At 36.1% G+C, this 26,622-nt stretch overlaps 1 protein-coding gene across 3 annotated transcripts in view; it reads left to right on the top strand.

Annotated features, from left to right (window-relative positions):
• Window positions 1-26,622, top strand: part of FAM184A (family with sequence similarity 184 member A) — a 122,280-nt gene that overhangs the window by 66,877 nt on the left and 28,781 nt on the right. For all 3 annotated transcript variants that reach the window (XR_006217840.1, XM_042987087.1, XM_042987086.1), the window contains exons 7-10: window positions 2,288-2,449; window positions 5,495-5,616; window positions 6,269-6,419; window positions 25,259-25,471. Coding sequence is in view for 2 of the 3 variants with exons in the window: in XM_042987087.1 (XP_042843021.1) it covers window positions 2,288-2,449; window positions 5,495-5,616; window positions 6,269-6,419; window positions 25,259-25,471 (648 nt within the window). In the remaining variant the exon portion in view is untranslated. The remainder of the gene's footprint in view (window positions 1-2,287; window positions 2,450-5,494; window positions 5,617-6,268; window positions 6,420-25,258; window positions 25,472-26,622) is intronic.

Genomic DNA, 26,622 nt, shown 5'->3' with positions numbered 1-26,622 from the left:
TTCTTGAACAAATCTTCTCTATTCTTTATGGTAATAACTACAATACTAAGTTTTTTCTTTTTTCTTTTTCTTTTCTGCAATTTATTTATTTATTTTTTTTTTTTTTTTTTTTTAATTTTTTTTTTTTTTTTTTTTCAACGTTTATTTATTTTTGGGACAGAGAGAGACAGAGCATGAACGGGGGAGGGACAGAGAGAGAGGGAGACACAGAATCGGAAACAGGCTCCAGGCTCTGAGCCATCAGCCCAGAGCCTGACGCGGGGCTCGAACTCACGGACCGTGAGATCGTGACCTGGCTGAAGTCGGACGCTTAACCGACTGCGCCACCCAGGCGCCCCTTATTTATTTATTTTTGAGACAGAGCATGTGAGCAGGGGACGGGCAGAGAGAGAGGGTGAGAGAGAACCCCAAGCAGGCTCTGCACCATCAGCACAGAGCCCATTGTGGGGCTCCATCTCACAAACTGTGAGATCATGACCTGAGCTGAGACCAAGAGTCAGATGCTTAACTGACTGAGCCATCCAAGCATCCCTATCAGTTTTTTCATGTATTCCATTTGTGCATGTAACTCTTATTCATTTGAAAATTATCTGGATTGTGAAACAAAATTTTTTTGGCAAGCCGGATCAACACAAAAAGTAAAGATACAAATAAGCTAGATTGATTAGAGAAAGGAGGCATAAATTCAGTGACAGAGAAAATGTTAAAACATGGAATGAATATCATATTCTATTCTTTAAATTAGGAAAAAAGATGACTTTGTATAAAATTTTAAATTTCTGAAATGACTCAGAGTAGTTGATTAACTTGACCGAACTAATTATAACCACGAAATAAAGACTTCCAACATGTATCTAGAGAGGCACCAGGCCCAGAGGATTTTAATGGATGAATTTCATTAAAAATTTTAAGAAACAGAGGGGCTCCTGGGTGGCTGGCTCATTTGGTTAAGGATCCAAGTCTTTTTTTTCTTTTAAATTTTTTTTGTTTACATTTATTCATTTTTGAGAGACAGAGAGAGTGCAAGTGGGGGAGGGGCATAGAGAGAGGAAAACACAGAATCTGAAGCAGTCTCCAGCTCTAAACTGTCAGCACAGAGCCTGATGCAGGGCTCAAATCCATGAACCACGAGATCATGACCTGAGCCAAAGTCAGAAGCTTAACTGACTGAACCACCCAGGTGCCCCAAGGGTCTGAGTCTTGATTTTGTCTCAGGTTGTGATCTCATGGTTCATGGGATCAAGCCCCTAATTGGGCTTACGCTGCAGTGTGGAGCCTGCTTGGCACTGTCTTTTTTCCTCCCTTTCTGACCCTCCCCCACCTCAAATAAACAAACTTAAAATTTCAAATAAATCTTAACTATGAAAATATTTCAGAGTACAGAAAAAAATAGAAGCTTCCCAGCTCATTTTATGAAGTTGGTATCCATCACCAGAATTGTCCAGTATATAAACATCTGCGTGGAAAGGGGACAGGAAAAGGGGTGCTGAATTGAGAGGAGGTTGAAGGAAAATGTTTATAATTTTCTTTATGGTGTCTGTATTTACAATGAGAAATATTCAGGTGTTATTTTTAAATTAGCAGTTTTCATTTCTGTCGAGTTTTGATCAGCTTGGCCATTTTATAAAAATGAGATTTTTACTTCATATTGGTTTCCTAGATAATTTAAAGTATTTCATTTATTGATTTTAGTTCTCATAACTCGAGGATATAGATCTTCCTAATCAACAAATAGTCTTATTAACTCCTAATTTCAAGAGTATATATAAATCAACTCTTAACAATTATAGATACTGTATGGAAACAAAGAAATCACAATTTATTCTAATACACATTTACCAGCTTATCACTATTGACCTAAATCAGTCACTTTATAAATGGTAGGAGAACTGGGTTCAAATGAAGTATAAATGATTGAATTTTGAAGAGAAATTTTAAAAGTACTTTTTTATCTAAAAAAAATACTTTTTTCCCCTGTCTTTGATGTAATCATCTTGGTTCAGTTCCTTTGATAGAACTGGGAATTCTCTTTGTTAAAACAGGGCTTTGAATTATCCACCTATTTCCATGGTTGTCACAAAAAAGGGAAATCATAAATATGGAGGTCTTCACAAAAAAAACAACAACAGATGAAGTCTATCATGATTATTTAAGTGCTTCTTCCAAATTCATCAAAAAAGACCCATTCAGTAACACTACCATTAAAGAAAAGACTTTAAGAAAACAAACGTGACTTTTGCTAATCGATAACAGTGAGGTATATTAAAAGTACTGTATTTACTTGCAGATTGGCCGCCTCCAAGATCTGGTAAGGAAAAGTGAACAAGGTCTTGGCTCTGCAGAAGGACTCATTGCTAGTCTTCAGGACTCCCAGGAAAGACTTCAAAATGAGCTCGATTTGACTAAAGGCAGGCTGAAGGAGACCAAGGATGCGCTACTGAATGTTGAGGTAATTTTATAGTCCTGCTATAAACATTAGCAAGGTAAAAATATAATTTAATTACTCTGCTTAAAGTTTCTTGTAAATAGACATTATATATAGTATATTAGTTTTGTAGGGCTTTCCTAGCAAAGTACTAAAACTAAGTGGCTTAAAACAACAGGAATTTATCCTCTCACCGTCTGGAGGCTGAAAGTCCAAAATCAAGGTGTTCTCAAGACTATTCTTCCTTTTCAACCTAGAAAGCAGGTCTTTCCTCACCTTTGCCAGCTCCTGGTAGCCCCAGGCCTTCCTTGGCTTGTGTCAGATTTCAGTTTCCTCCTTGGTGTTCAGTGGCATTCTTCCTGTGTGTCCTTACATATTCTTTTTTTTTTTTTTTTTTTACTTTTCAGAGAGCGCAAGCAGGGGAAGGGGCGGAGGGAGGGAGGGAGGGAGGGAGGGAGGGAGAGAGAGAGAGAGAGAGAGAGAGAGAGAGAGAGAATCTTAAGCAGGTTCTACACTCAGCATGGAGCCTTACTCAGGGCTCAGTCTCACAATCCTGGGATCATGACCTGAGCCAAAATCAAGAGTCAGATGCTTAACCAACTGAGCCACCCAGGCTTCCCCCCTTTTTGCCCCACATCTTCTTCTTATGAGGCTACCCATCACATAGTACTAGGGGCTCACCCTATGACCTCTTAAGGAATTACATCTTCACTGACCCTATTTCCAAATAAGATCACATTCTGAGGTACAGGGGTTGGGATTTCCACATATCTCTTCAGGATCACAATTCAACCCATAACAATCAGGATGCACAATTCTTCTATTGGTAAGCATTCAAACTCTCATATGTAGCAACTAAACAATGCTCTGTCACCTACAAATTTTGAAAGGCTCTGCTCCCTTCCATTCTCACGGAGCAGAGCAAATATTTAGATTCCCTCAGAAAGTGGAGAAAAGAATCCATAACAACTAAGCGTATAGTTTCCAGAGAGTTCTTACTTTTCCTTCAGAGAGGTGATTTAGAGTGTGGGCTCTGAAGTCAGATTGGCTGGGTGTGATTTCTTGATCCATCGCTTAGTGTGTCACTTTGGGCAAGTTACTTATTCTAAGCCTCAATTTACTCATCTGCATATTGCAGGAGAGGGTAATAATACACCTCACACCACTACTGTAATAATTAAATGAGGTAAACCATTTACAGCACAGTGCTTAGTAAAATATCAAGCATTCAGGAAACATTGCCTTTTATTAATATTATTTCAAATTTAATTTTTGTAGCTTAGTATTGGAATCCGTTTCATTTCTCTAAGGTCCTTGCTCATATTTACATTGCTCTTCTATCAAGTAGTGGAATATACTAAGTGTTGTAAGCAAAACCTTAGCAACTGTCCATTTTTTTTGTTCTGCTGGACAGTTTTGATTGAGAAAATACAGATACTGCATCACAGTTTACTTCAGCTTTAGGTAAGCTCTTCAACAGCAGGTGTTTTCTCTGGATGTGAGTTTTTTCCCCTCCTCCCTGCTGAGTTTCGGTTGTGTATTACATAAATGAACCCATCATAAAATGGATATTGATCCCTGAGTATATGTCCAGTTGTTGGTTGATAACCTGTGAGGGATCCAGACACGGATAAGGCATGACTCTCTGCACTTAGGACATTTTAGGCCACAGTTGGGAAATAAGGAGTAAGATTCTGATGACAGTGATGATAATATTAGTTTAACATTTGTAAATCTGTAGTTGGGAGTTTATAGTTTCTCCCATTACTCAATCTTTCTGAGCCTGTTTCCTCACCTGTAACCTCCCCATGTTGCTATGAGGATCCCATGAGCTGATGGATGTGAAAACAGTTGGGGGAAAAAAGCAAGTATTTTCTTTACTTCTTTTCTTACCCCACTAATGTCTGCTAAAGTACTTTGCAGTCAGTAAAAGAAATACTTCTTAAGTACTTCTACCTCATTTAATGCTGCCTGTGGTGGAAAAAGTAGTAGTTCCTAGAGGCAGAATACTTAGTGAAAAGGACGGTTGGCTAAGATGGCCAAACCCAATTTTCGGAATTTACTGCTATAAGCCGGGTCACCAGTGTAGAATGGCAGTTTCAACATTGACTTGCTTCTCTCCCATTAATCTGGACATGCCCCTCAGCAGTGTTACAGCACATGCCATTAGTAAGGGGGTGATCCAGAAAGGGTCACTGTTAGAACAGAAGGAAGCACCATCATCTGTTCCTCTTCTGTGGGAGGCAGAGAGCAGCTCCACTGCTGGCGGGGACTGATGGTTGCCAGTGTCGTCCAGTCTAGCCCTAGGCTCCGGAGAGCCACTTGATTGATGCTAATCTGCAGGGATTTCATATATAGCATATTATGTTTCCATAACACTAAACACATGGATCACTGTTTTGAAGTTACATAATAAAAATAGTAGCCAAAATGTCTTATAGTTATTTTAATCATGTCAGTGAAGTATAATTGTAATGCTTCAGCTTTGGATAAATAGCAGACTTTTGATTATAAATATGAATGAATTTGAAGAACGTATCTATGTAACGTGTACATATATGAAGATAATAGATACCCATGATATGGAAAGTTTAGTTAAGATTATTGGGGTGCCAGGTGGCTCAGTCAGTTAAGCATCGACTCTTGATTTTGGCTCAGGTCATGATCTCATGGTTTGTGAGTATGAGCCCAGCATCAGGCTCTGTGCTCATAGCACTGAGCCTGCTTGGGATTCTGTGTCTCCCTGCCCCTCCCCAGCTCTCTCTTTCTCTCAAAGTAGATAAATAAACATTTTTAAAAAGATTATTAATTATGCTAACTTTAAGCTATTTAAAATAATTTGTAAAATTAGAAGCCTTGATAAAACATAGTTTGCACAAGGACATTTAAAATATAAAATGTGTGCCACATACTGTCAGAAAATCTTGAGTAATTGTTATAGATGGCACTATCAGTTATTGTGCTGTAAGAATTTAAAAGTGATGATGCAAGCACGCTGCTTATTTGAAATAACCAGCAATAACCTTGCTTTTGAACACTTGTTTTCATTGAAAAATTTTTATTTTTCAGGGTGAGCTAGAACAAGAAAGACAACAGCATGAAGAAACGCTTGCTGTCATGAAAGAGGAAGAGAAGCTCAGAGTGGACAGAATGGCCCATGACTTGGAAGTAAAATGGACTGAAAACCTTAGGTACATTTCTTACTCTGTGATGTAATCTAATCAGTACAGATGTGCAGGGGCGCCTGGGGTAGCTCAGTCAGTTACGCGTCCAACTTCATCTCAGGTCATGATCCGTCGGGCTCTGTGCTGACAGCTTGGAGCCTGGGGCCTGCTTCGGATTCTGTGTCTGCCCCCCACCCGTCCCCTGCTTGTGCTTTGTCTCTCTCTCGCTTTCTCTCTCAAAAAAAAAAAAAAAAAAAAAAAACGATGTGCAAAGATGTTTTTCTGTTATATGGCTTACATTGTCTTATTGTTAAAATCATAGGGACAGTATTTTTAATGAATTTTTTTCATGATTAGATGCAGAGAAATTGGAACTCTTTTTTTCTGCTTGAATACTTTTTCTCATTTTATTTTCCTGAATGTAAAATACTAACCTCAAGTCAGAAATCTTATTCTAGTACCTGTTCTGCCATTGTTAACTGACAAATCAATGATCATGGGTAAGTTACCAACTTGCTGTATAGTCCTGTAAGCCTGACTAAAATCATTAGTAACTCTTATTCTGAGTTGACTTTTGAGGAGGATTAATTAAATATGTAGAAAACCTGCGAACAACTGTATTATAGCTATTGAGAGGAATAATTCTCTTTAAAAAGTAAAAGTATTTGTTTTATTTTAGACAAGAGTGTTCTAAACTTCGTGAAGAGTTAAGACTACAACATGAAGAGGATAAGAAGTCAGCAATGTCTCAACTTTTGCAATTAAAAGAGAGAGAGAAAAATGCAGCCAGGGATTCATGGCAGAAGAAAGTAGAAGATCTCTTAAACCAGGTAATCAATAGTCTTTACATTATGGAAGTTCATTTTCCTTGACATTCCCTAGCTAGGGAAATATTGTAAAATATTGTTTGTTGGGGCGCCTGGGTGGCTTGGTCGGTTAAGCGTCCGACTTCAGCTCAGGTCATGATCTCACGGTCCGTGGGTTCAAGCCCCGCGTCGGGCTCTGTGCTGACAGCTCAGAGCCTGGAGCCTGTTTCAGATTCTGTGTCTCCCTCTCTCTCTGCTCCTCCCCTGTTCATGCTCTGTCTCTCTCTGTCTCAAAAATAAATAAACGTTAAAAAAAAAAAAAAAAAAAAATATTGTTTGTTAATTTCATTGTATTTTGGGTTTTTTTCTATAGGGCAAATTTAAAAATTTTTTAATGTATAAAATCAAGGAGACATATTCGTTAACTTGTGAAATGTTGTGTTAAATAATGTTACATCGGGAGCCCTAAATTCTGAAAAGAATTTCATGTTTTTGGTTTAATATTTGAACTGAACACATCAGGAATTTTTAAATGGGAAGGTTACCCATATTTTGAGAGTATAAAAAATGTTTTTAAGCCATCAGATATCATTTGGGTCCCGGAAGGTAAAATTTATTAAATGCATCCTGATTGCCTAAAACCATACCAGAAGTGAGCAATTTCCTTCTTTCTCACTAAAAGGATATTGCCTGTTACGCTTCAAAATGTTATCAACAAAAGGTAGTGATATTCCTAAATCTATCTTCTTATGTCAGGCTCACTTATTTCCATTTTTAACTATAATTAAACGAATGTGCACATTTTCACTCATTTTATACAACTTCTAACTGTGAATTCTTAGCATTCTCCTGCAAAGCCAGTTATTAAATAAGACTGACTGCATGAGTCACCAGTTGATAAGCAAGTGCAGAGCTTAGACGAGAAGCAGCTCCATAATTTAGTGCTAGAAATCTACTATTATCTTTCTATTTGTGATCATGATGAATTTCACAAGAAACAGGAAAGGCTTTCTGTAAGATAATTTATTACATAGGTACATACATATAGTATCTTTCAAGAGTTCTTGGGGCCTGCCAATTTGTGTCTGTTCTCTCATAATTAGTAATGTTACTTTAAAAAGGGAGTATATACATGAATATTTATGAGTTTTTGTGAATAAATTTGCAACCTTTGAAACTCAGAAGGAAACAACTCTCACTAGAAGTTGGGCACCATGTTAGCATTGCTTAGGCTACCTTCTGTACACTTATTTTACATTCCTATTTAGAGACCTAGAAGGACAGATTCTGGGTACAGTGGTACTACCCCTCTGTGATGTTCTCTACTTAAAAAGATGCAATTAATTCAAATATATGGTAAAAAATAACCCCCCCACTGAAAGTCTGCCTTGTTTTTCAATCACAAAGTATTGACTAATAGACATTTTTTGGCTGGGTTTAGCAATGTAAAGAGGACCTACCACTTCTCCCACCTGTTTTCTATTATTATTTTATTATTCCTATAATCTCTCTTATAATTATCATATTTCATGCATGCTTCTCTGACATTTTTTTCTCCCCTCCCCGCACCCCGATATCTGGTCTGCGTTGTTTATCCCTGAAAGGAAATAATGCTTTGCATATGGTTTTAGTTCTGTGTATCATAAAATAATTTATTACATAATGGCTCCAATTTTTGCCAGCTTTACAGAAAGAATTTTTTTGATCAATTTTCAAAGCAGATTAACCATAAATATCAATATAACCAGGAATTAATTGCCTCCAAAGGTGAAACTGATCTGTGCTGCTCTATGCCATCGGTCCATTTCCAAAATTATAATGTCTTCCCCTCTCCCCCCTTCTAAAATACAAAGGGCATACACATTACCCTAGGTAAAACTGGCAAATGGCTGTTGCAGCTCAGGATCTTCTGTGCCTGAAGAAAGTTAAGAAAACAATTGAACAAAAGATTCTACATTGAAGTGAAAATGGTATTATGCTATCAAAGTTGCATTTTTTCCAGCTATGTGGGAGGACAAAAACTTCTAGCAGGAACAGCAAGTTGTTTTTTTTCTTTTAAGTTTATTTATTTATTTTGAGAGAGAGAGTGCAGGGGCAGGGCAGGGAGACTGAATCCCAAGCAGGCTCCACCCTGTCAGCACAGAGCTGGACCCAGGGCTCAATCCCATGAAGTGTGAGGTCATGACCTAAGCTGAAACCAAGAGTTGTAATGCTTAACGACTGAGCCATCCAGGCGCCCCAGGACCAGCAGGCTTTTTAATGGAACTTTGTTATGGACAAAAGAACCTTTTCCTCCTTCTTGGCCCTTTGGATCTTGTTCTGTTGGTTATTTTGGATGGATTCCTAGAGCCTGTGCCCTACACCTGCTCTACGGCTTTCCCCGTGCCTGATCCTACCAAGCCCTGTTCCTCATACTTTCCACCCCCAGCCCTGAGCCCTACAGCCATTTCACTCTGCGGGCCTCACTCATCCCCTTATCCCTAGCACTGCCAGGACCTTTTGCATTTAGGGAAAACAGACCCACCTTGGGGTTTGTGACATTTAAAGAGTAAGAGTGGGGAACAGAATTGGAACAGCCAGACCTTAGGCAGAAACATATATTGTGAAAAGTATCAGAGATCTGTGTTTTCACATATTTTAACTATTTCTGAGTGAACTGAAAATAAGTATTTTTGTGCCATGGTTTACCTGTATTTCATTTTGCTTAGAGCAAAGAAGAAATAATTTCTTTCCTGTGAACTTAGTCTCTTGAGAGTTAAATATGATTTAAACTTATCAAGAAACGGGTAAAGAAAGGCCTAAGAATTTCACTTTTCTTCAGATGTTTTTCACTTTATCAAAATTTCTCAAAGCTATTATTTTTATTCTGTGCTCTAATTTCATATTTTTAGTTTTAATATTTCATGGTGTTCTTTTTTCTGTCCAGTGATTACACCTTAGTCCAAAACTAGGTATGCTTCCTGGGCTAATCAGTGTGTACATTTAAATTCCTTTAAAATAAAAGAACTACATTTACTCTTCAACTGTAAAGAAAAGTAATTATATAGAGTCATCTGTGATCATATTTTTTCTATTTGTGATCCTAAAATGTCGTGATATATTTATTTCACCTTGTTTTCAGGGCAGATTTTATTTGGGGTCCAACTTGATGACTTTATATTCCAATTCTCTCATTCAGATCAGTGGACTGAGAAATTTGGGAGAGACATGGACTGTTCAGACATAGAACTGTGGAACTTTGTTGTTTGGGTCTGACTCTCCAGTTTGAACTTTGAGGCCCCAAGGTTATTTAGCTGGTGATAGCCACCATTGTATATGACAAAGTTTTTACCCTCCACATATCTACAGTGTAATAGAGGAAGATTTGTATACAGATACCTACAGTAAAAGTCACTGCAGTGAGTGACTATAAATGGTCTGGAGAGTCTGTACTATAGGAGCAATGATATGCTGGGTCTGGCTCCTACCAGCTCACATAGTTGTGATTGTGTACAGGCCTTCTCAGCTCCATATTCTGGGACATGTTGGTGGCTGGGAGTATTTACACCACAAATATCAGCATGTGCTACATATCAGGGCTTTATTTTTCAGAGAGCCTACATCCTTATCAGCTTACTGCTTGGTGGGAATATGGAGTAGAGAAAGAGTGACATAGCCAAAGTGATTGGGAAAATTTTCATTAAAGAGGTCAGCTTTAATGTGACTTTCAAATACGGTAAAGGATGAACACAAATATTTTTACTCATTCTATGTTTTATTGAATATACTATTATTTCCCAAGCACAGTGTATAAGGAGTACAGAAAAATGAGGTGTGGACAGCTGGGGAGATAGGTCATTGTGAAAAATTTTGACTTCCAAGCATAGGAGTTCAGAGTTCACTCAGTAAGCTATGGGATTCTGTCAAAGGTTTATGGATAGGAGAGTACCATGTTGAAAATTTCATTTTAGGAAGCTTAATGTGGTTGTGATTTTGAAGTGAGGATGAAATGGAAACATCTCAATAATCTACAGTGTCTGAAACAGAACTCTTGAATACACATGATGCACCCAACCATCACCCCTCAACAGAAACCAGACTCCTCCTCCTAGACTCTGCTGTCCATTCACTGCTCAGCCATCTCTGACTCCTCGTGCTGTGCCGCCAATCAATTCATCAGCATTTCCTGCTGCTCTCCCTTCAAAGTACACCTAGGATCTGATCATTTCCCAGCATTCCCTCCCCTACCAGCTAGTCCAGGCCACTTGCAGTTCTCTCCTACACTGCAAATGGAATCTGCACTTGGTCTTCCTGCTGCTTCTCTTGTCCGCCTACATATTATTTCCCAACCAGCCAGAGTGATGCTTTTAAAATGTTAAGTTGGATCATGTTACTCTCTTGCTTCACACTTTCCACCATCAGATTATAATCCACACTTTTACTGTGGCCTGTAGTAGCCTTATGATTTGTCCCCTACCAACATCATCTCCTGCCATTCCTTCCCTTCCTTTTCTGCAGTCCTGCTGGAAGACTTGGAATTCCTGGAACACACACACACACACCAAGCTTAATCCATCTCAGGGCCTTTGCACCTGCCTCCACATGGAACCCGTTTTCCCTAGATCTTTATGGCTTTCTTTCACTTTGTTCAATTCTCTGCTCAATCTTAACTCTTCAAAAAGATCTTCCTTAGCCACTTTCTCTAAAATAGCATCCTCCATCACTCTGTGTCCTCCTATTCTGCTTTGTGTTTCTTCAAAACACTTATTACTGTATAGCATCATATTATTTACACTGTTAGAATGTAGTTCCATGAGAGCTGGGCCTTTATCTGTGCTATTCACTGTTGCACACCCAGATGCTTAAACTCCCTGGCATATAGCAAGCACTTGATAGTTGTTTGATGGAGTGAACAAAAACAGACACGGCTACTGAAGAGGCATTTATCAAACATATGAAGCACAAATAATTCTACCCATTTAGGACCTGAATTAAGTTTATTTCATTGAGAACACAAGGGAAACTATAAAGAAAAAAAACATGTAATTTGATGGAATACTTTGGTAAAGGAGAAATAAATGTTAAAGTTGACTGAATTTGAAGCCAGAATAATCAAAAGGAAAAGCATCATCTGAGAGAGGGAAGTCATGAGCTCCTTAACTGGGGAGAAGGGGGATGATGAGATGGTCAGTTTGGTTTTAGATGTAGTGATTCTACCATCAGAGGAAATTTTGGAATTCTTCACACTCAATTGGAAAGATCAATGACATGAATGAGAAGTAGAGCATTAAAATAAGTGCTGGGGACACTTGGGTGGCTCAGTTGGTTAAGCATCCGACTTTGGCTCATGTCATGATCTTGTGGTTCCTAAGTTTGAGCCCCACATCGGGCTACATGCTGACAGCATGGAGCCTGGAGCCTACTTTGGATTCTGTGTCTCCCTCTCTCTCTCTGCCCCTCTCCCCTTCACACTCTGTCTCTCTCCCTCTCCCAAAAATAAACATTAAAAAAAATTTTTTTTAATATTTCAAAAAAGTGCTGTTGATCAAGAACAACTGAGAAGCCAGCTTCCTATGGCTGTTGCAGACTGTGTTCTGATATTTATTAATTAATTTGTTAATTAATTTATTTATTTGAGAGAGAGAGAGAGAGAGAGAGAGCATTAGCTGGAGGGTGGGGGGCAGAGAGAGGTAGAGAGAGAATCCCAAGCAGGCTCCACCTGCCAGCACAGAGCCTGATGCAAGGCTCGAACCCATGAACTATGAGATCATGACCTGAGCCGAAGTTGGACACTTAACACACTAAGCCACCAAGGCACCCTGAAATAATTCTAACCTTTTTAAAAATATGGCTACTGAAAACTTTGTTTTTAATAAGAAAATTTAATTTTTTAACATTTATTTGTTTGTTTTGAGAGAGAGCATGAGAACAAGGGAGGGACAGAGAGAGGGATAGAGGATCCAAGGCAGGCTCCTTGCTGATAGCACAGAGCCCAGTCCAGGGCTTGAACCCACAAACTGTGAGATCATGACCTGAACTGAAGTCAGATGCTTAACTTACTAAGCCACCCAGGTGCCTCTGGCTACTGAAAACTTTTAAAATTACACACATGGCTCTCAGTTATAATGCTGTTAGACAGCAATGGTCTAGACTATTTAGATCAAAAATTCAAAGTAAATTTGGCTCAGTGCTCATTTTGCTAGCTCCATCTCCTAACTCTTAAATTAAGTTTTACATTAGGAAGGAATTCTCTTTAAAAACTGCATTTCTGCCTACTGAAAAAAAGATTATATTTACATCAGTTTTTATGTTTTTTTAATTTTTTAATGTTTATTTTTTTGAGAGAGGGAGAGACAGAGTGCTAGCAGGGGAGGGGCAGAGAGAGAGAGAGAGAGAGAGAGAGAGAGAGAGGGAGACACAGAATCCGAAGCAGGCTCTAGGCTCTGAGTTGTCAGCACAGAGCCCAATGTCGGGCTCAAACTCAAACCACGAGATCATGACCTGAGCCTAAGTCAGACGCTTAACCGACTGAGCCACCCAGGCGCCCCTTATGTTTGTTTTAAAAGAATAACAATACTGCCTTTTAATGGAAGAACAGATACAAGTAGTTTCTGAGGTAGAGATTAGAAAGAGAGCTGGAATAATCATCTCTTCCCAGCTAGCTCAAAGACCTTGACAGAGCCCTGAGCAGTGATAGGACATCAATGAAGCTGACCCTGAAGGTTCTGAACCCTCTCCCTAGAAATTAGGAGAGCAGGAAACTATTTAGAAAAACATCAGAGATCTAGCTTGAGCCCGGGGAGAAGAGATGACTGGAGTAAGGAAAAGGGAAGTCAAAGGAAAAAGCAGAAGACCGAAGTGTAATAAAACATAGAGAAAAGCCACCTAGAATAGAGAGTGAGAATAGCAGGCAGGACCCAATTTTGCTTTCTCAGAAAATGTGCAATGGAATTAAAGTCTACCAAAACCCAGCCAACATCCATTATCTTCCATACTTTTAGTTCCTGGATTCAAAGTTAATATGCAGTCTTTTCTTTAGTAAATATGGAAGCTTGTTTCTCTTCAGTCAAAAAAAATTTATGATGTTGGAGCCCCTGGGTGGCTTAGTCAGTTAAGCATCTGACTGGCTCAGGTTATGATCGCATGGTTTGTGGGTTCGAGTCCCACACAGGGTGAGTTCAAGCCCCACCGTGGGTGAACACGAGCCCTGCTTTGGTGAGCCTCGCTTCTCTCTCTCTCTCTCTGCCCCTCGTGGGACTCTGTCTCTCTTTGCCTGTTGCTCACTTGCACCCTCTCTTTCTTTAAAAAAAAAATAATAATGACATTATTTTAACTATATTATATCCTCTTTTATCAGACTTAAGTTGTTAGTGTTCTTCATCTTGAGATTTTTTTTCCAAGATAAATAGTACTAAATTGTTTTCTGAATTAATTCGCAAATCTAAAAGTGTTTCATTTTCTTTTCCCTACCCAAACCTCCCTTTTTAGAAGTTTATCCAGTTCTTAAATTGGTACCTTTAGGAGAAGAGACTGAAGAGATGGAACAATGATGCCTACACCTGGCTTTAAAAAGAGATGCTTAAAATACTGGGTAGTGATTAATGTGTACTAAGCATATATATAAGTTCTGCAAAATACCATAGTAAGACCTTTGATGAAATGCAGAGCAGTTTGTGCCTCTTTCAGAGGTAGCAGGACCCAGAACACATCTGAAAAATACTTACGAACATTGAGATAGCACTGTAGTAACAAATCAACTTAATATATTTGTATTTCATATGACAAGGTACTAAAAAAAGCATTTTGGATCTGAAAAATTTCAATGGGTATATGATTATACAGTTATTTAAGATAATCTCTGAGGAAAGTGTTAAAAATTATCTAACATTAGCTTGTCTCTACTTTAATTTCATTTATTGTGTGCCTGTTATTACTACTTTAGTTTAAATACTGAACAATTATTCATGAATTTTTCTTCAATTTTTTGCTTTAGGAGAATTATTTTTTTTTTTTTTTTTTTTTTTTTTTTTGAGCGAGAAAGAGCACGAGCAAGGGAAGGGCAGAGAGAGAGGGAGACACAGAATCTGAAGCAGGCTCCAGTCTCTGAGCTGACATCACAGAGCCTGATGAGGGGCTCGAACTTGTGAACCACAAAATCATGACCTGAGCCGAAGTCGGATGCTTAACCGACTGAGTCACCCAAGCACCCCTAGGATAATTATTAAAGTTGTGATTTTCACTCTTAAAACTTAAGGTTGTTGGTTGCTTTTCTGTAGATATTAGTAAAACTTGAAATTAATATTAGAAAAGGACTTTACATAATTTGCTTTAAAAATTTACCATATTATATATTAAGTATTGAATTTTGGAACATTTCATTAGGCTTTAACGTATTTTACTTGAATTGCAGTGTAAGATCATTGTACCTATTGTTTCAAGGTAATCAAAAATTTGATAAATGACGTTTCTTGTTTTAGTAATGAGAATTTTATTCTGTCGACATTTGATGACATTTTGACATCTGTCAAAAATTTAGTGCTGATAACACCATGTAGTGTGCTAGACCCATAATGGAGTCATAATAATCTCTGCCTTCCCAATGCTTATAATCTAGAAAGGAAGGAAAATAGAAATAACGGTTGGATACATTAACTCATTATAACTGTAGTACACATGTGTACCATGGGAACCTAACATAGTCTGGAAACTTGGGGAAGGTTTCTTTGCCTATAGGATCCTTTACCTAAGACCTGGAAGAGAGGCAGGAATCAGGGAAAGAGGAAAAGAACAGCATCCTAAGCAGAAGGGGACATATGTGCAAAGGCCCTCAGGCAGCCCCCAAACACCTTTGCTCTGGAGAGTAGAGAGCCAGGAAGCTGGGGAGGTAAGCAGGGTTGGATCACTTGGGGTCTTGTGATCCCCAAGGCTGGGAGTTTATCTAAAGAGCAATGAGGAGCTGTTGGAAGATTTTAATCAGGAGTATGAAATATTCAAGTATTATAATTTCAAAATTCTGCAGAATGGAGAATAGAATACAGTGGGACAAGTTAGGTGCCATTCAACAAATATCGTTCCCTCTTGTCGGTCTTTGTTTTGATCAATATTTTGAGGACAAATAGTATATTTGGTATACTCACTAGTTCATTTCTGTGAGAGGATACGTTTCGAAGTCTTAGAATCTTTTGGCCTCTGTCAACAGGATTTCTGCATGATTTGGATGTATGTATTTTTTCTAAATAACTTTTTTCTTTTTAACTTTGAAGCTTTCTTTTTACTGCTTATGTTATTATGGGGGAAAGGAAAAGTAAGGTAGAGAGTAGCAAAAACTAAATAATAAAATTCCATATCATTCAGTCTTTAAATAAGCATTCATTGATCCATTTACATTTTGCCACATACCTTTAGGCACTTTGGATACAAACTGTGAATAAGACAGTCATTGTCCTCCAAAAGCCTGTAATTCAGTGGATTTTAATATTTATATACCAATATGTTTACAAATTGCAAACATGTAAAACCTTGTGCTATTTTCTAAATGAATAAACTCAGGTTTAGAATAAATGTGATGACTCCTAAGAGCATAGTTTCTTACATACAAAGCTCTAAATTTCTTATTAAGCACAGCAACTTTTTATTTTGTTTTCTTTCTCACTTATCTGAAAGTCTGATTATATTCATCTTTCAAGAAAAGAAATTCTGAAACACATTCACTAGGCTTTCGATGTTGAGAAATCAGAGTGCTATCAGCGGAAGAGGATGTCCTGAGGCCCTTTTTACTCATCTCAAAAACTAACAAGAAGCTTAAGTTGTTTTAAAACAAATGGACTATTATATAGGGCATCAGTTTTTATCAACATGGATCTTGCTTATATAGAATGCTTGCTGAGTAACATCTTTGCATACAGACTTTTAGTTCATCCAATATTCTTTCAAGCAGACATTTACTTGGGGAATCTCATCTGTGTTGTGGCATAAATACCATCTATGTGTCAGTGACTTCCAAAGTTAAATCTCTAGCCTTGATATCTTCACCTGAACTCAAAATCATTTGATTGGATAATTGGCATCTCAAATTTCACCTGCCTGACTCAGAAATACTGATTCCCAATCTCCGTCTGCCAACCCATCATCTTCATTTCTTGGCACTGCTTGTGGCTCAGAACAGAAACCGAAGAGTCATCCTTGATTTCTCTTTCCTTTATCTCTCATGTAATCTGTCAATCCTATTTATTCCACCTCTAAAACATACCATCAGCTTTTATCTACCCTAGTAAATACTGTGCCAAGCTTCCTATCCAGCCTCCCCAATGTCACTTTTCTTCAGAAGTACTCAAAGCAGTCTTTTATGATGTAGTCAGATCTTGTTATTCCCCTCCTTAAAATTCTCTCGAGGCGCTTCATTGAATTAAGGCTCTTATTCTGACTCCTTTATTGTCCTATAAGACCCTAAGACATCTGGCCCCTGAAAAATCACCCATCTTTTGTCATCCTCACAAACCTTCCCCCCCGGCACACATATCATATACACATGTACATCCAGTCACTCACAGCTCACTTCCACCTCAGGCTCTTTGTGCTAGCTAATCCACTTGCCTGGACACACTTTCCCCAGGATCAGTTATCTCATTTTGTGGCTGGCTTTTTCATTGATTTCAAGTTCAAATTTCACTTCTTTCAAAAGATCTTTCCTTACCATCTACCCAATATCACTTCCAGTCATTTCCTATCACAGCAATCTTTTTTTTTTTTTATTGTAGAATACTACAATGTCATCAACTTCTTATTTTTGAATTTGTTTTTTGTATGTTTGTTTTATGGTCTTATTCAACTCTCTATATCACTCTGTACTTAAGATTATTTCCTGGAATTTAATAGTACCCCAATAAAGATTTTTTAGTTGAAAAACTAATCTTACTTCATTTATGTATTAACCAATTAGGGTATTGTGACCCAATAGCACTAGTGCGTTTCCCCATTGCTGCAGCCAAGTCTGTGATGTAAGTCACCCCAGGTCACAGCTCAGGGACCATATCTTTTGGTTTAGATATTTCCATGGCCTGTAACAGTGTGTTGACAGAGGCAGTACCCATGTGAGTTTAGATTCCAAGTGTTCAAATACACTTCTGTTGTACAGAATCTAAAGTCTAGAATTCCTAAGGGAAGACCTGGCATGCTATTTTGATATGTTGTGTTAGCCTAGCTTATCAATTAGTTCAGGAATCCTAAATAACATACATATTTTTGTCTGATGATATCTTAAAGAATGAAAAATCAAATCTACGTCCTAAGTAAATGCCATACATTTTAGATTAACTTCTAGTACTAGAACATCACTTCTGAGAAATAAAAGAAGTAAAACAAACAAGAAAAACAATTAAACGTCCCTTAGCTTTTTGTAAATTTTGTAAAGTCTGGAGAAGTGTCTTTTTAGTATATAAAGAATATTGAGTATGAGAAAGCATGAAGAAAAAGTAAATAAAATTAATATGACATGTATATAAAAGAAAAAGTATATATGCATTTACAAAATATGTATTATGTATATTATGTATTCTGTATGTAATTTTATGTATTAAATCAATGAGAAACTTTAAATTGATCAGTTATGGAATAACTAAATAGAAATTAATCTTTTTTTTCTCAGCTTATTTTTATAACTCTGATATATTTGTATCTTAAACTGTATCTTATATTAGTCTAAATAAATTGTTTACCAAATAAAAACTAGTTTTAGCTTATGACACACCAAGGAATAATCACATTATGAAAGAGAGAATTATTTTCTGTCTGAAAATTTAATTATAGTGTCCAAAGTAGAAAGTATTCCACAGGCACTTATTTAAATTACTAATATAAATTTAAAATACTATTTTGTATTTTTAGAAAGCAAAAAAAAAATGAGGCAATTGAAAATGAAATCACATTTTCTCTCATATTTGGGGAAAGAGAGGGTGTGGGTATTTCCAGTTGTTTTATATCACTGAAAATTTCAATGAACTTCTGAAAAATGAACCCAGATCATAAATAATTTTGCCAAATATATCCTAGAAAATAGGACTGAAGAGATATAAAAGCATCTCTTCTTTCTTTCCCCTAAATATAAAATCAGATTATTAGTAAATGTTCACATTTTTAATGATTATCTCATATTTATTTTTGGCCCCCAAATTATATAGTCAATCAAGTTAGTGTTTCAGTTCTCATCTGCTCATTTCTCTTGAGAAGTCTTTCATGAGCTTATATCAGTACTGAGTATAATGCTTTGAAGCATTTTATATTGTAGATTTCTGGGAGGAATTTAGAACAGTAAGATTTCTTCTACATCCTTCAATAACCATTCTCTTTCCAACTGAATTCTGATTTATATGTACTGGCCTTCAGTATTTTGCATAGGTAAGTCTGCCATCCCACAAACATCAGATACTGTCTTAAGGGACTACAGATAATTTAGATTGTGTGTCTTAATTTTTTTGGTCTAATTCCTTTCCGAAAAACTGTTTTCAACTTATTTTTTCTTGAGCATATTATAACTAATGTTCTGTGTTTTACTCTCCCTTTTATATTCCTCTTTCTTTCACTTAGTTGATTTCTGAATGTTTCCCTTTATTCCTTTGATCTTTTCTTCCTAGCGGCACTCTCTGGGTGAAGCTTTGCATAAATCTATCAACAATGTAAGTGAACGGCACTTACAATTTGTACACAAGGGCATGTTGCACTTTTGATTTTGCATAAATATCATCACTGCTTTACAGCTTTAACTTACAATATAAAAAATACACTTCGGTATTCAATAAGTTATGTTTCATATATGGGTAACAAAAGCTTCTAACTTTCAGCCATTTGTTTGTGTATGTGCATACCTCTACCACATTGTATTAATAAGCAAATTTTTATTACAAAGCCGAGCAAGATTTTACCTTTCAAACATAGAATTCGTTATTTAAATTACTCTGAAAAATATTTTTGAAAACTGTTAACTACTTGACTGTCAAAACAATGGAAATAAGTGTAAATATATTTTTTCTTTTGGTAAACTAGTTTATTTTTTGAAAAAGTAATATCAATTAACAGGTGTTAGTTGTGAAGGTTCATGAGATTCAGGACATATTTTATATTTTGATGTTGTAATTATGAAAAGATTTAAGTGAAATGAAGTAAGTCCCTTTCCTAGGAATTGCCAAAGCTATTGTTTTTACTTAAATATGCAGAAATTAAGCTTCAAAGTAATATTCCAATATAAGCACCTCTTTAAAAAATTTTCATATATAATATGAAAAGAAAAAATGAAATTTATGTTTACCGTTCCCAACATTGTTCTTTAAAAAAAACAGAGCTGAAGATCTTTGAATATTTTTTTGATATCCTAGGCCAGAGGTTCACCAACTTTTTCTATAAAGCGCCAGATGGTAAATACTTTTGGCCTTGTAGGCTCTGCAGTTTTTCTGGTAGCTACTTGACTCTGTTGCTGTTGTAGGATGAAAGTGGCCATAACAATATGTGAACAAATCTGTGTGGCCGTGTTCTAGTAAAACTTAATTTACAACAGGCTGCAGTTTGGCAACTCCTGTCCTAGAGGACTCAAAGCTTGAGTCTAGAGATGTCCTATAAAATTTTGATACTTCTGGAGTGAAACTATTTCCTCATACCTTTCTAAATTATTTCTACTATGCAAGAAAAGACAACTTTATCTACCTTTAAAATTAAACTTTGCCTATGGAAAGAGCCCAAATGTCCATTGATGGATGAATGGATAAAGAAGATGTGGTATATACATACAATGGAGTATTACTCGGCAATCAAAAAGAATGAAATCTTGCCATTTGCAACTACAGGGATGGAACTTGAGGGTATTATGCTAAGCGAAATTAGAGAAAGACAAATATCATATGATTTCACTCATATGAGGACTTGAAGATACAAAAGACATGAACATGAAGGGAAGCAAAAATAATATAAAAACAGGGAGGGGGACAAAACAGAAGAGACTCTTTAATATAGAGAACAAACAGAGGTTTGCTGGAGAGGATGTGGGAGGGGGGATGGGCTAAATGAGTAAGGGCCTTAAGTAATCTACTCCTGAAATCATCATTGCACCATGTGCTAACTAACTTGGATATAAATTGTAAAAAATAAATAAATTATAGAAAGTTAAAAAAATTAAACTTTGCTTTCTACCTAAAACATAATTAGAAATACATGAATACATTGAACATCATTTTTAAATTATATTTTTAAAAATTTTTTAATGTTTATTTATTTTTGAGAAAGAGACAGCATGAGCACAGGAGGGGCAGAGACACAGAATCTGAAGCAGGCTCCAGGCTCTGAGCTGTCAGCACAGAGCCCAACACAGGGCTTGAACTCACCAACTGTGAGATCATGATCTGAGCCATAGTCAGATGCTAACCGACTGAGCTACCTTAGTGCCACTAAAAAATGTATGTAAAAATAAGCAACAAAGATATTTATCCCAATGTTGGTGAAATAAGACTACAGTTAGAAATTCACATATAACCTAATAAGGATTTGGGCATGATCACTATATTAATCCAGTCTTTTTGACAAATATACTGATTGGGATAGAGATTAGAACCCAAATAAGGTAAGATTATTGTCAGAATTGTACTTCAGAATACTTGTGACAACATAGTCATCTTTACTTAAATAGGTATAAATGGAAAAACCTTAAATTGAAGTTAAATCAATTAGTAACTAGAATGAGAATGCCTTGATTCATCCATATAAAAGGTAAAAGGAGTTGGTGACACAATGAAATCCCCATTAATTAATTCCCTTTGGTAACATCAGTCATTGAGGATCAGCTCTTCTAAGTTGTCCTCATCCAAACAAAACATGACCGTGTCAGTGTTGTTCAGCAGAGTGAGCACCTACCCACCCCCTCCACACATTCTTGCCCAGCCTTCCATGCAAACAGTTGTCTGCTATATACTGTCTTGTTCTAAAAGACAAGTGGTTATTGAGACCTTTGTCCTTTATAAAAGCTGTCTACTTTCTTTCAACTAAGAATGAGTGATTGGGAACATACTGCAGAAATATCTTAAGGACATTAAGTAGGCATTTTTGGGGTTCTTAATTGATAAATTCAGTTTATAGGGTTTCTTAGAAAAATACCAAGAAATTATGAACAATTGAGAATTTTCTCAGAATGGTCATAATTTTCCTAAGCTTAAATTTACTTTTTTAGCTAGACTCTTCAAAAATAGCAAATTAGTGGTTAAAAACAAACAAACAAAAAAAGGAGTTAAAATATTCAGGGACCTTCAAATGTTTTACATGAACATTTATAGAAGTTGTTGATATAGTAATAAGTCTTCTCTAAGCCTCTGTTAGCAGTTTTTAATGTTGCTTTATATATTTGAAAGTATTGAACTGATATCATATGGTTTAGACTTTCTTATAATTTGTGTTGACTTTTCTTGTCAAAATTGTTAAGTATTTTGGCCTAACATAATTCCATATCCCATGTTGACATCCTATCACATCCAGTACTTCAGATTTGATTCATTTTCTATTTTGAGGGTGTTTTTTCATACACCATTGTGAAGGTACAGAATCCTTGTGAAATTGCCCCTAGGAAATAGATAAAACTTTCCATTCTCCAGAAAAATGTATCCATATGTTTTTAATTTTAGTCTTTTTGAAAAGTTTACAACACTTTATATTTGAAAAGATATCAGCGTTTTAAGTGGTACAGGTCCGAGGGTAGCAATTTCTATTGGCCTTTAAAATTGTTTGCAAAATATCTCGTAGCTATTAATCAATAGAATATACTATATAATTCATATCCAACTCCTGTGGTAAGAATTTTTTAAATTACTAAAATTCTTTTCTGAAATAAGGATTCTTTTGGTTTATTTAAAACCAACAAAGCAAAAAGCATTAAAATTTAAAATTATAACACATGTAAATAAACTAATACCACATAACTAGATACTTTGAATATATAATTTGAACCATTCTCATTCATTTATGAGAAATGGCTTTCTATAATTCTGTAATAAAAGTACTGATAAAGATTGCCTATACTATTTGATGTGAAGTCTATCTTTGTTCTCTTTTATTTTGAATTAATGAAGTTTCATATTAATTATGTATTTTCATAAAATATACTCAGCTGTTTAAGTTATAGCTATACATAAAACATTAGTTCATTTTACATTGCTTTGCTCATTATTTCTGTGTTTTAAAGTGCCATGTCACTGTCACGTTGAATAAAGGCTGATAATTTAATGCAATGCTACTAACTTATTTATAAAATGAGCGAAATAAGTTTTGATGCTGCACTGCATGATAAAGGCTTTCTGCATATGATTCATCTTATGGTATTGAGCATGAATCTAGAGATTTTATATAGCCTTAATATTATTTTGGTGTGCTTTTAAAGTTAAGAATACAGAATATCTAAGTATATTTGAACACTAAATTGCATGATAATGTCTTTTGCATATACTTTATATTTTATTGAATATAGATAACAAAAATTGATCTTATATCCCAAAATGAAAAATAATACTTTGGAATTTTTTCAAGGTAAACTATATTATTTTGTAAAATATTTAAATGTATTTCTTTTAAGCTAGAGAGGTTTGAAAGTGTCCTTAGATTTTTTTTTCTTTTATAATTTTTTTTAAACTTTATTTATTTTTGAGAGCAAGAGAGAGAGGGAGACAGACTTCCAAGCAGGCTCTACACAGCACAGAGCCCAACATGGGTCTCAAACTCGGGAACTGAGAGATCATGACCTGAATCAGAATCAAGAGTCGGATGCTTAACTGACTGAGCCACCCATGTGCCCCAAAAGTGTCCTTAGATTTTAAATATGTTACTGTTCTATTACTGTGGTTTCTCATTTTAAATACTCTATTTCTTCATAAGTTTCATCCTTAAATAGTTAAGTGTGAGTCCACTTTAGTCCAATTAACATATGGGAGAGCTCTTTTTGATGCAGTGAATTTTTGAAGTGGGTATTGCAGAAAATAAGATGCACTGCTATGAACTGATTGGCTTCTTACTAATCTAAGTGCACACTTAATTAAAGGACTGGACCCAGGGCTACTACTAGTCCATATGGTACCTGTGTGCAAGTTTGAAAAACATGCCCACTTTCTTTGAGTGTATGCAGATGCATACGAGGGCAGATAGCTTAGTGAGCAGTTTGTTCACTGGTCCTTACTTGGCCAGGGGCCAATTAATCGATTTGAAAATATCAGTCATTATTCTACATGTAACATGGTCTTTTCCTAACATTTCCATATATGTTCTAATAAGTTATCACTAGAGACAAGGGTGTCACTGGGTCCCCATGCTGGGTATGAGACAAGGGTTGAACTTGGAAAGAGAGTGGGCAGGTAGGTGCCTTTTCTGTTTCAAGGGCCAGCTAGCTGGGAAGAAAATGACTACCAGTTACACGTTAGTGTTCACAAACAACGCATTTTACCCTTTTGTAATGTACTTTTTCTTTCTGGACTGTCCTTAATATTCATCTTAATATTCATTTCATCCTGATTTTCTTTGCATAAAATGGTGAGAAGTCACATGGTATAATTTGTCTTAGTCTTCCTACTCTACAAGTATGTCCTTAGCTGCTGTTGTAACATTCTCCTTATTTTTTGCATCTCTGATGATTCTCCACCCTTTTTCTTTCCCAGGTCCCTTTTCCTTTGTGAGACATGTGAGGCATCCTATACCTGCCTTTCATCAGTCAAAAGAATATCTTATCCCATTTACAAAACTCACTTTCCTCTCTCCCTTAGTCTTCTTGGCCACAGAAACTGTTTTACTTGTATATAAACACATATAGCATCTTAAATTAATGGAATACAATTGACAACTTTTTGTCTGGTTCTCCTATGTTCCTTAGCTTCAAACTTCTATTACAATATGGTTGAGTTATCTAGTTCCAAGTTAGATTTTCCTGTGTATGAGAAGAGAAATAGATCAAATTAAATGGTTATATCAAACAAACAAATGAAATATGTATATATGTGTATACATGCGTTTGTGCTTTTATTCTTTAAAAGGGACTCAGAAGCAATGCAGACATTAAGGGTGATGTCTGTTTCAAAAGGAGTGACAAATCAGTTTTCCATCAGTAAAGAAAAGTACCTGACATTGTGAGGATATAAATAGAGGACTGTGGGATGTTTGTGGTTTTAAAAAGCTTGAAGTTTACAAATTGTTTGAATTAAATCAAAATTCAAAAGTGAACATCTTTTTTTTTTTTACATAAGGATTCTAAACCATAAATGGAAAAATCTTTTATAAAGAGTAATTTTTTAAATCCTCACATAATCTTAGTTACCATTTATTGAGCACTTATTACATGCCAGGGGCTGTTCTAAGTGAACTACGTGTAGTAACACACTTCAGCTCACACGGCCTGGTGAGGTATTGGTCTAGTAAGTGACAGAGCTAAGATTTTAACTCAGAGCCCCCATTCTTAACTACTCAATTCTACCACCTCACAAATCAGCAGTTTAACTATTTATACTATCTCCTTGAAGGACTGTAACCTAATAAATACATTAACATTAGTTGTCCTGTTTTTATTTCATATTATGAATTTTTATCGCACTATAACACAGGTGTTCACTGTATTTCTAAATGTCGAGTGTTCTTTAGCTAGTCCACAAACTAAATACCAATAAAACTGTCTATTTTTAGGATATTATAAATAGAATTACAAGTGGTGATACCTAAATATTAAATATTTATAATATATTGCAAAACATTTTAAGTGGATACTTAAGGCAATTATTTTACTTTAGTTAATATCTTGGAAATGCTTTTTTCCCTTAGATTGGAAATTTGTTGTGAAGTATGCCTTGTATTTATTCTTCATTGTGTACCATTCTGTGGCATAGATTTCCTTGCTGAAACAGAATCTGGAGATGCAGCTTTCCCAGTCTCAGACTTCTTTGCAGCAACTGCAAGCCCAGTTCACACAAGAGCGACAACGACTTACACAAGAGCTTGAAGAATTAGAGGAACAACATCAACAGAGACATAAATCTTTGAAAGAAGCACATGTCCTTGCATTTCAAACTATGGAAGAAGAAAAGGAAAAGGAACAAAGAGTAAGTTTAATGTGATATATGTTCTGAGGTATCCGACAGCCTAATATATTATTATAAGCCTTCATGTTCTTAAGAATTCATTTTTTGCCTCCAAAAAATTATATATTGCTTTATTTCATTGTGTTTTCTAGAATTTTTCTTGTGGGGGTCAGAATAATTAAGCATACACACTAGTTACACAGATTAAACTAGGGCCAACATTTTATTTCTGTTTCCCACCATAATGCCAAATTCATGCTATGACCGATACACCATCTGGTTTGTCATATAATTGATGGTGGTTAAATAAATTTAGCATGGTCCTACTGAGCTGTAACCACTGTAATCACTTAATACTGTTTTGAACTTATAATTGCCTTTCATCAAATTTTTCAGTTTTCTCTCTCAGGTTGGATCTACAAAAGGCACAAATACCTAAGGAATTTATATTTTTTATCCCATATTTTTGTCCTCAGACTACTGACCCTCCTATAAAAAATTCACAATAAAATGAAATTAAAATAGTACAATTCCCTGTATACCTCCCCAAAGGCTATGTGAATAAGTAGTGATACAGAAAGATCATACAAAAGAGATTTAAATCAAATAGATACATTATTCTTCTTCTGTGTAAGACACTAGTTTGACATGTCGTAGTGTGATTAATTTTGGTTCAGTTTATTTCTTAACACTGTATTAAGACAGCAGGCTCCAGGCTCTAAGCTGTCAGCACAGAGCCTGACATGGGGCTCGAACTCATGGAGGGTGAGATCATGACCTGAGGTGAAGGCAGACGCTCAACTGACTGAGCCACCCAGGCGCCCCAATATAGGTTGTTTTCAATCCTTTATTTGGGTGCAGGCAACTATTTTAAGAAGTAGTAGGCTGTAAAGAAATTGTTAAAACAAAATCACATTCCATTAAAAACAATTGACTAGCCTCTCCAATAAATTATAGTCTATCGATCTTATCTGGAAAGTTAAGGAAGTTTCATTGGTTAAAAATTGGGCCTTATTTCCATTATCCGTGATGAATATAGATGCAAAAACTGTGAACAAAATATTAGCAAACCAAAATTAACAATACATTTAGAGAAATCCATACATCGTGATCACATGGGATTTATTCCAGGGATACAAGAATGGTTCCATATCTGCAAATCAGTGTAATTT

This window comes from Panthera tigris, chromosome B2, assembly GCF_018350195.1.
Source record: "Panthera tigris isolate Pti1 chromosome B2, P.tigris_Pti1_mat1.1, whole genome shotgun sequence".
In the NCBI taxonomy this organism is placed as follows: domain Eukaryota; kingdom Metazoa; phylum Chordata; class Mammalia; order Carnivora; family Felidae; genus Panthera; species Panthera tigris.
The sequence above is the reverse complement of the archived record's forward strand: the minus strand, read 5'-3'. Positions and strand labels throughout refer to the sequence as shown.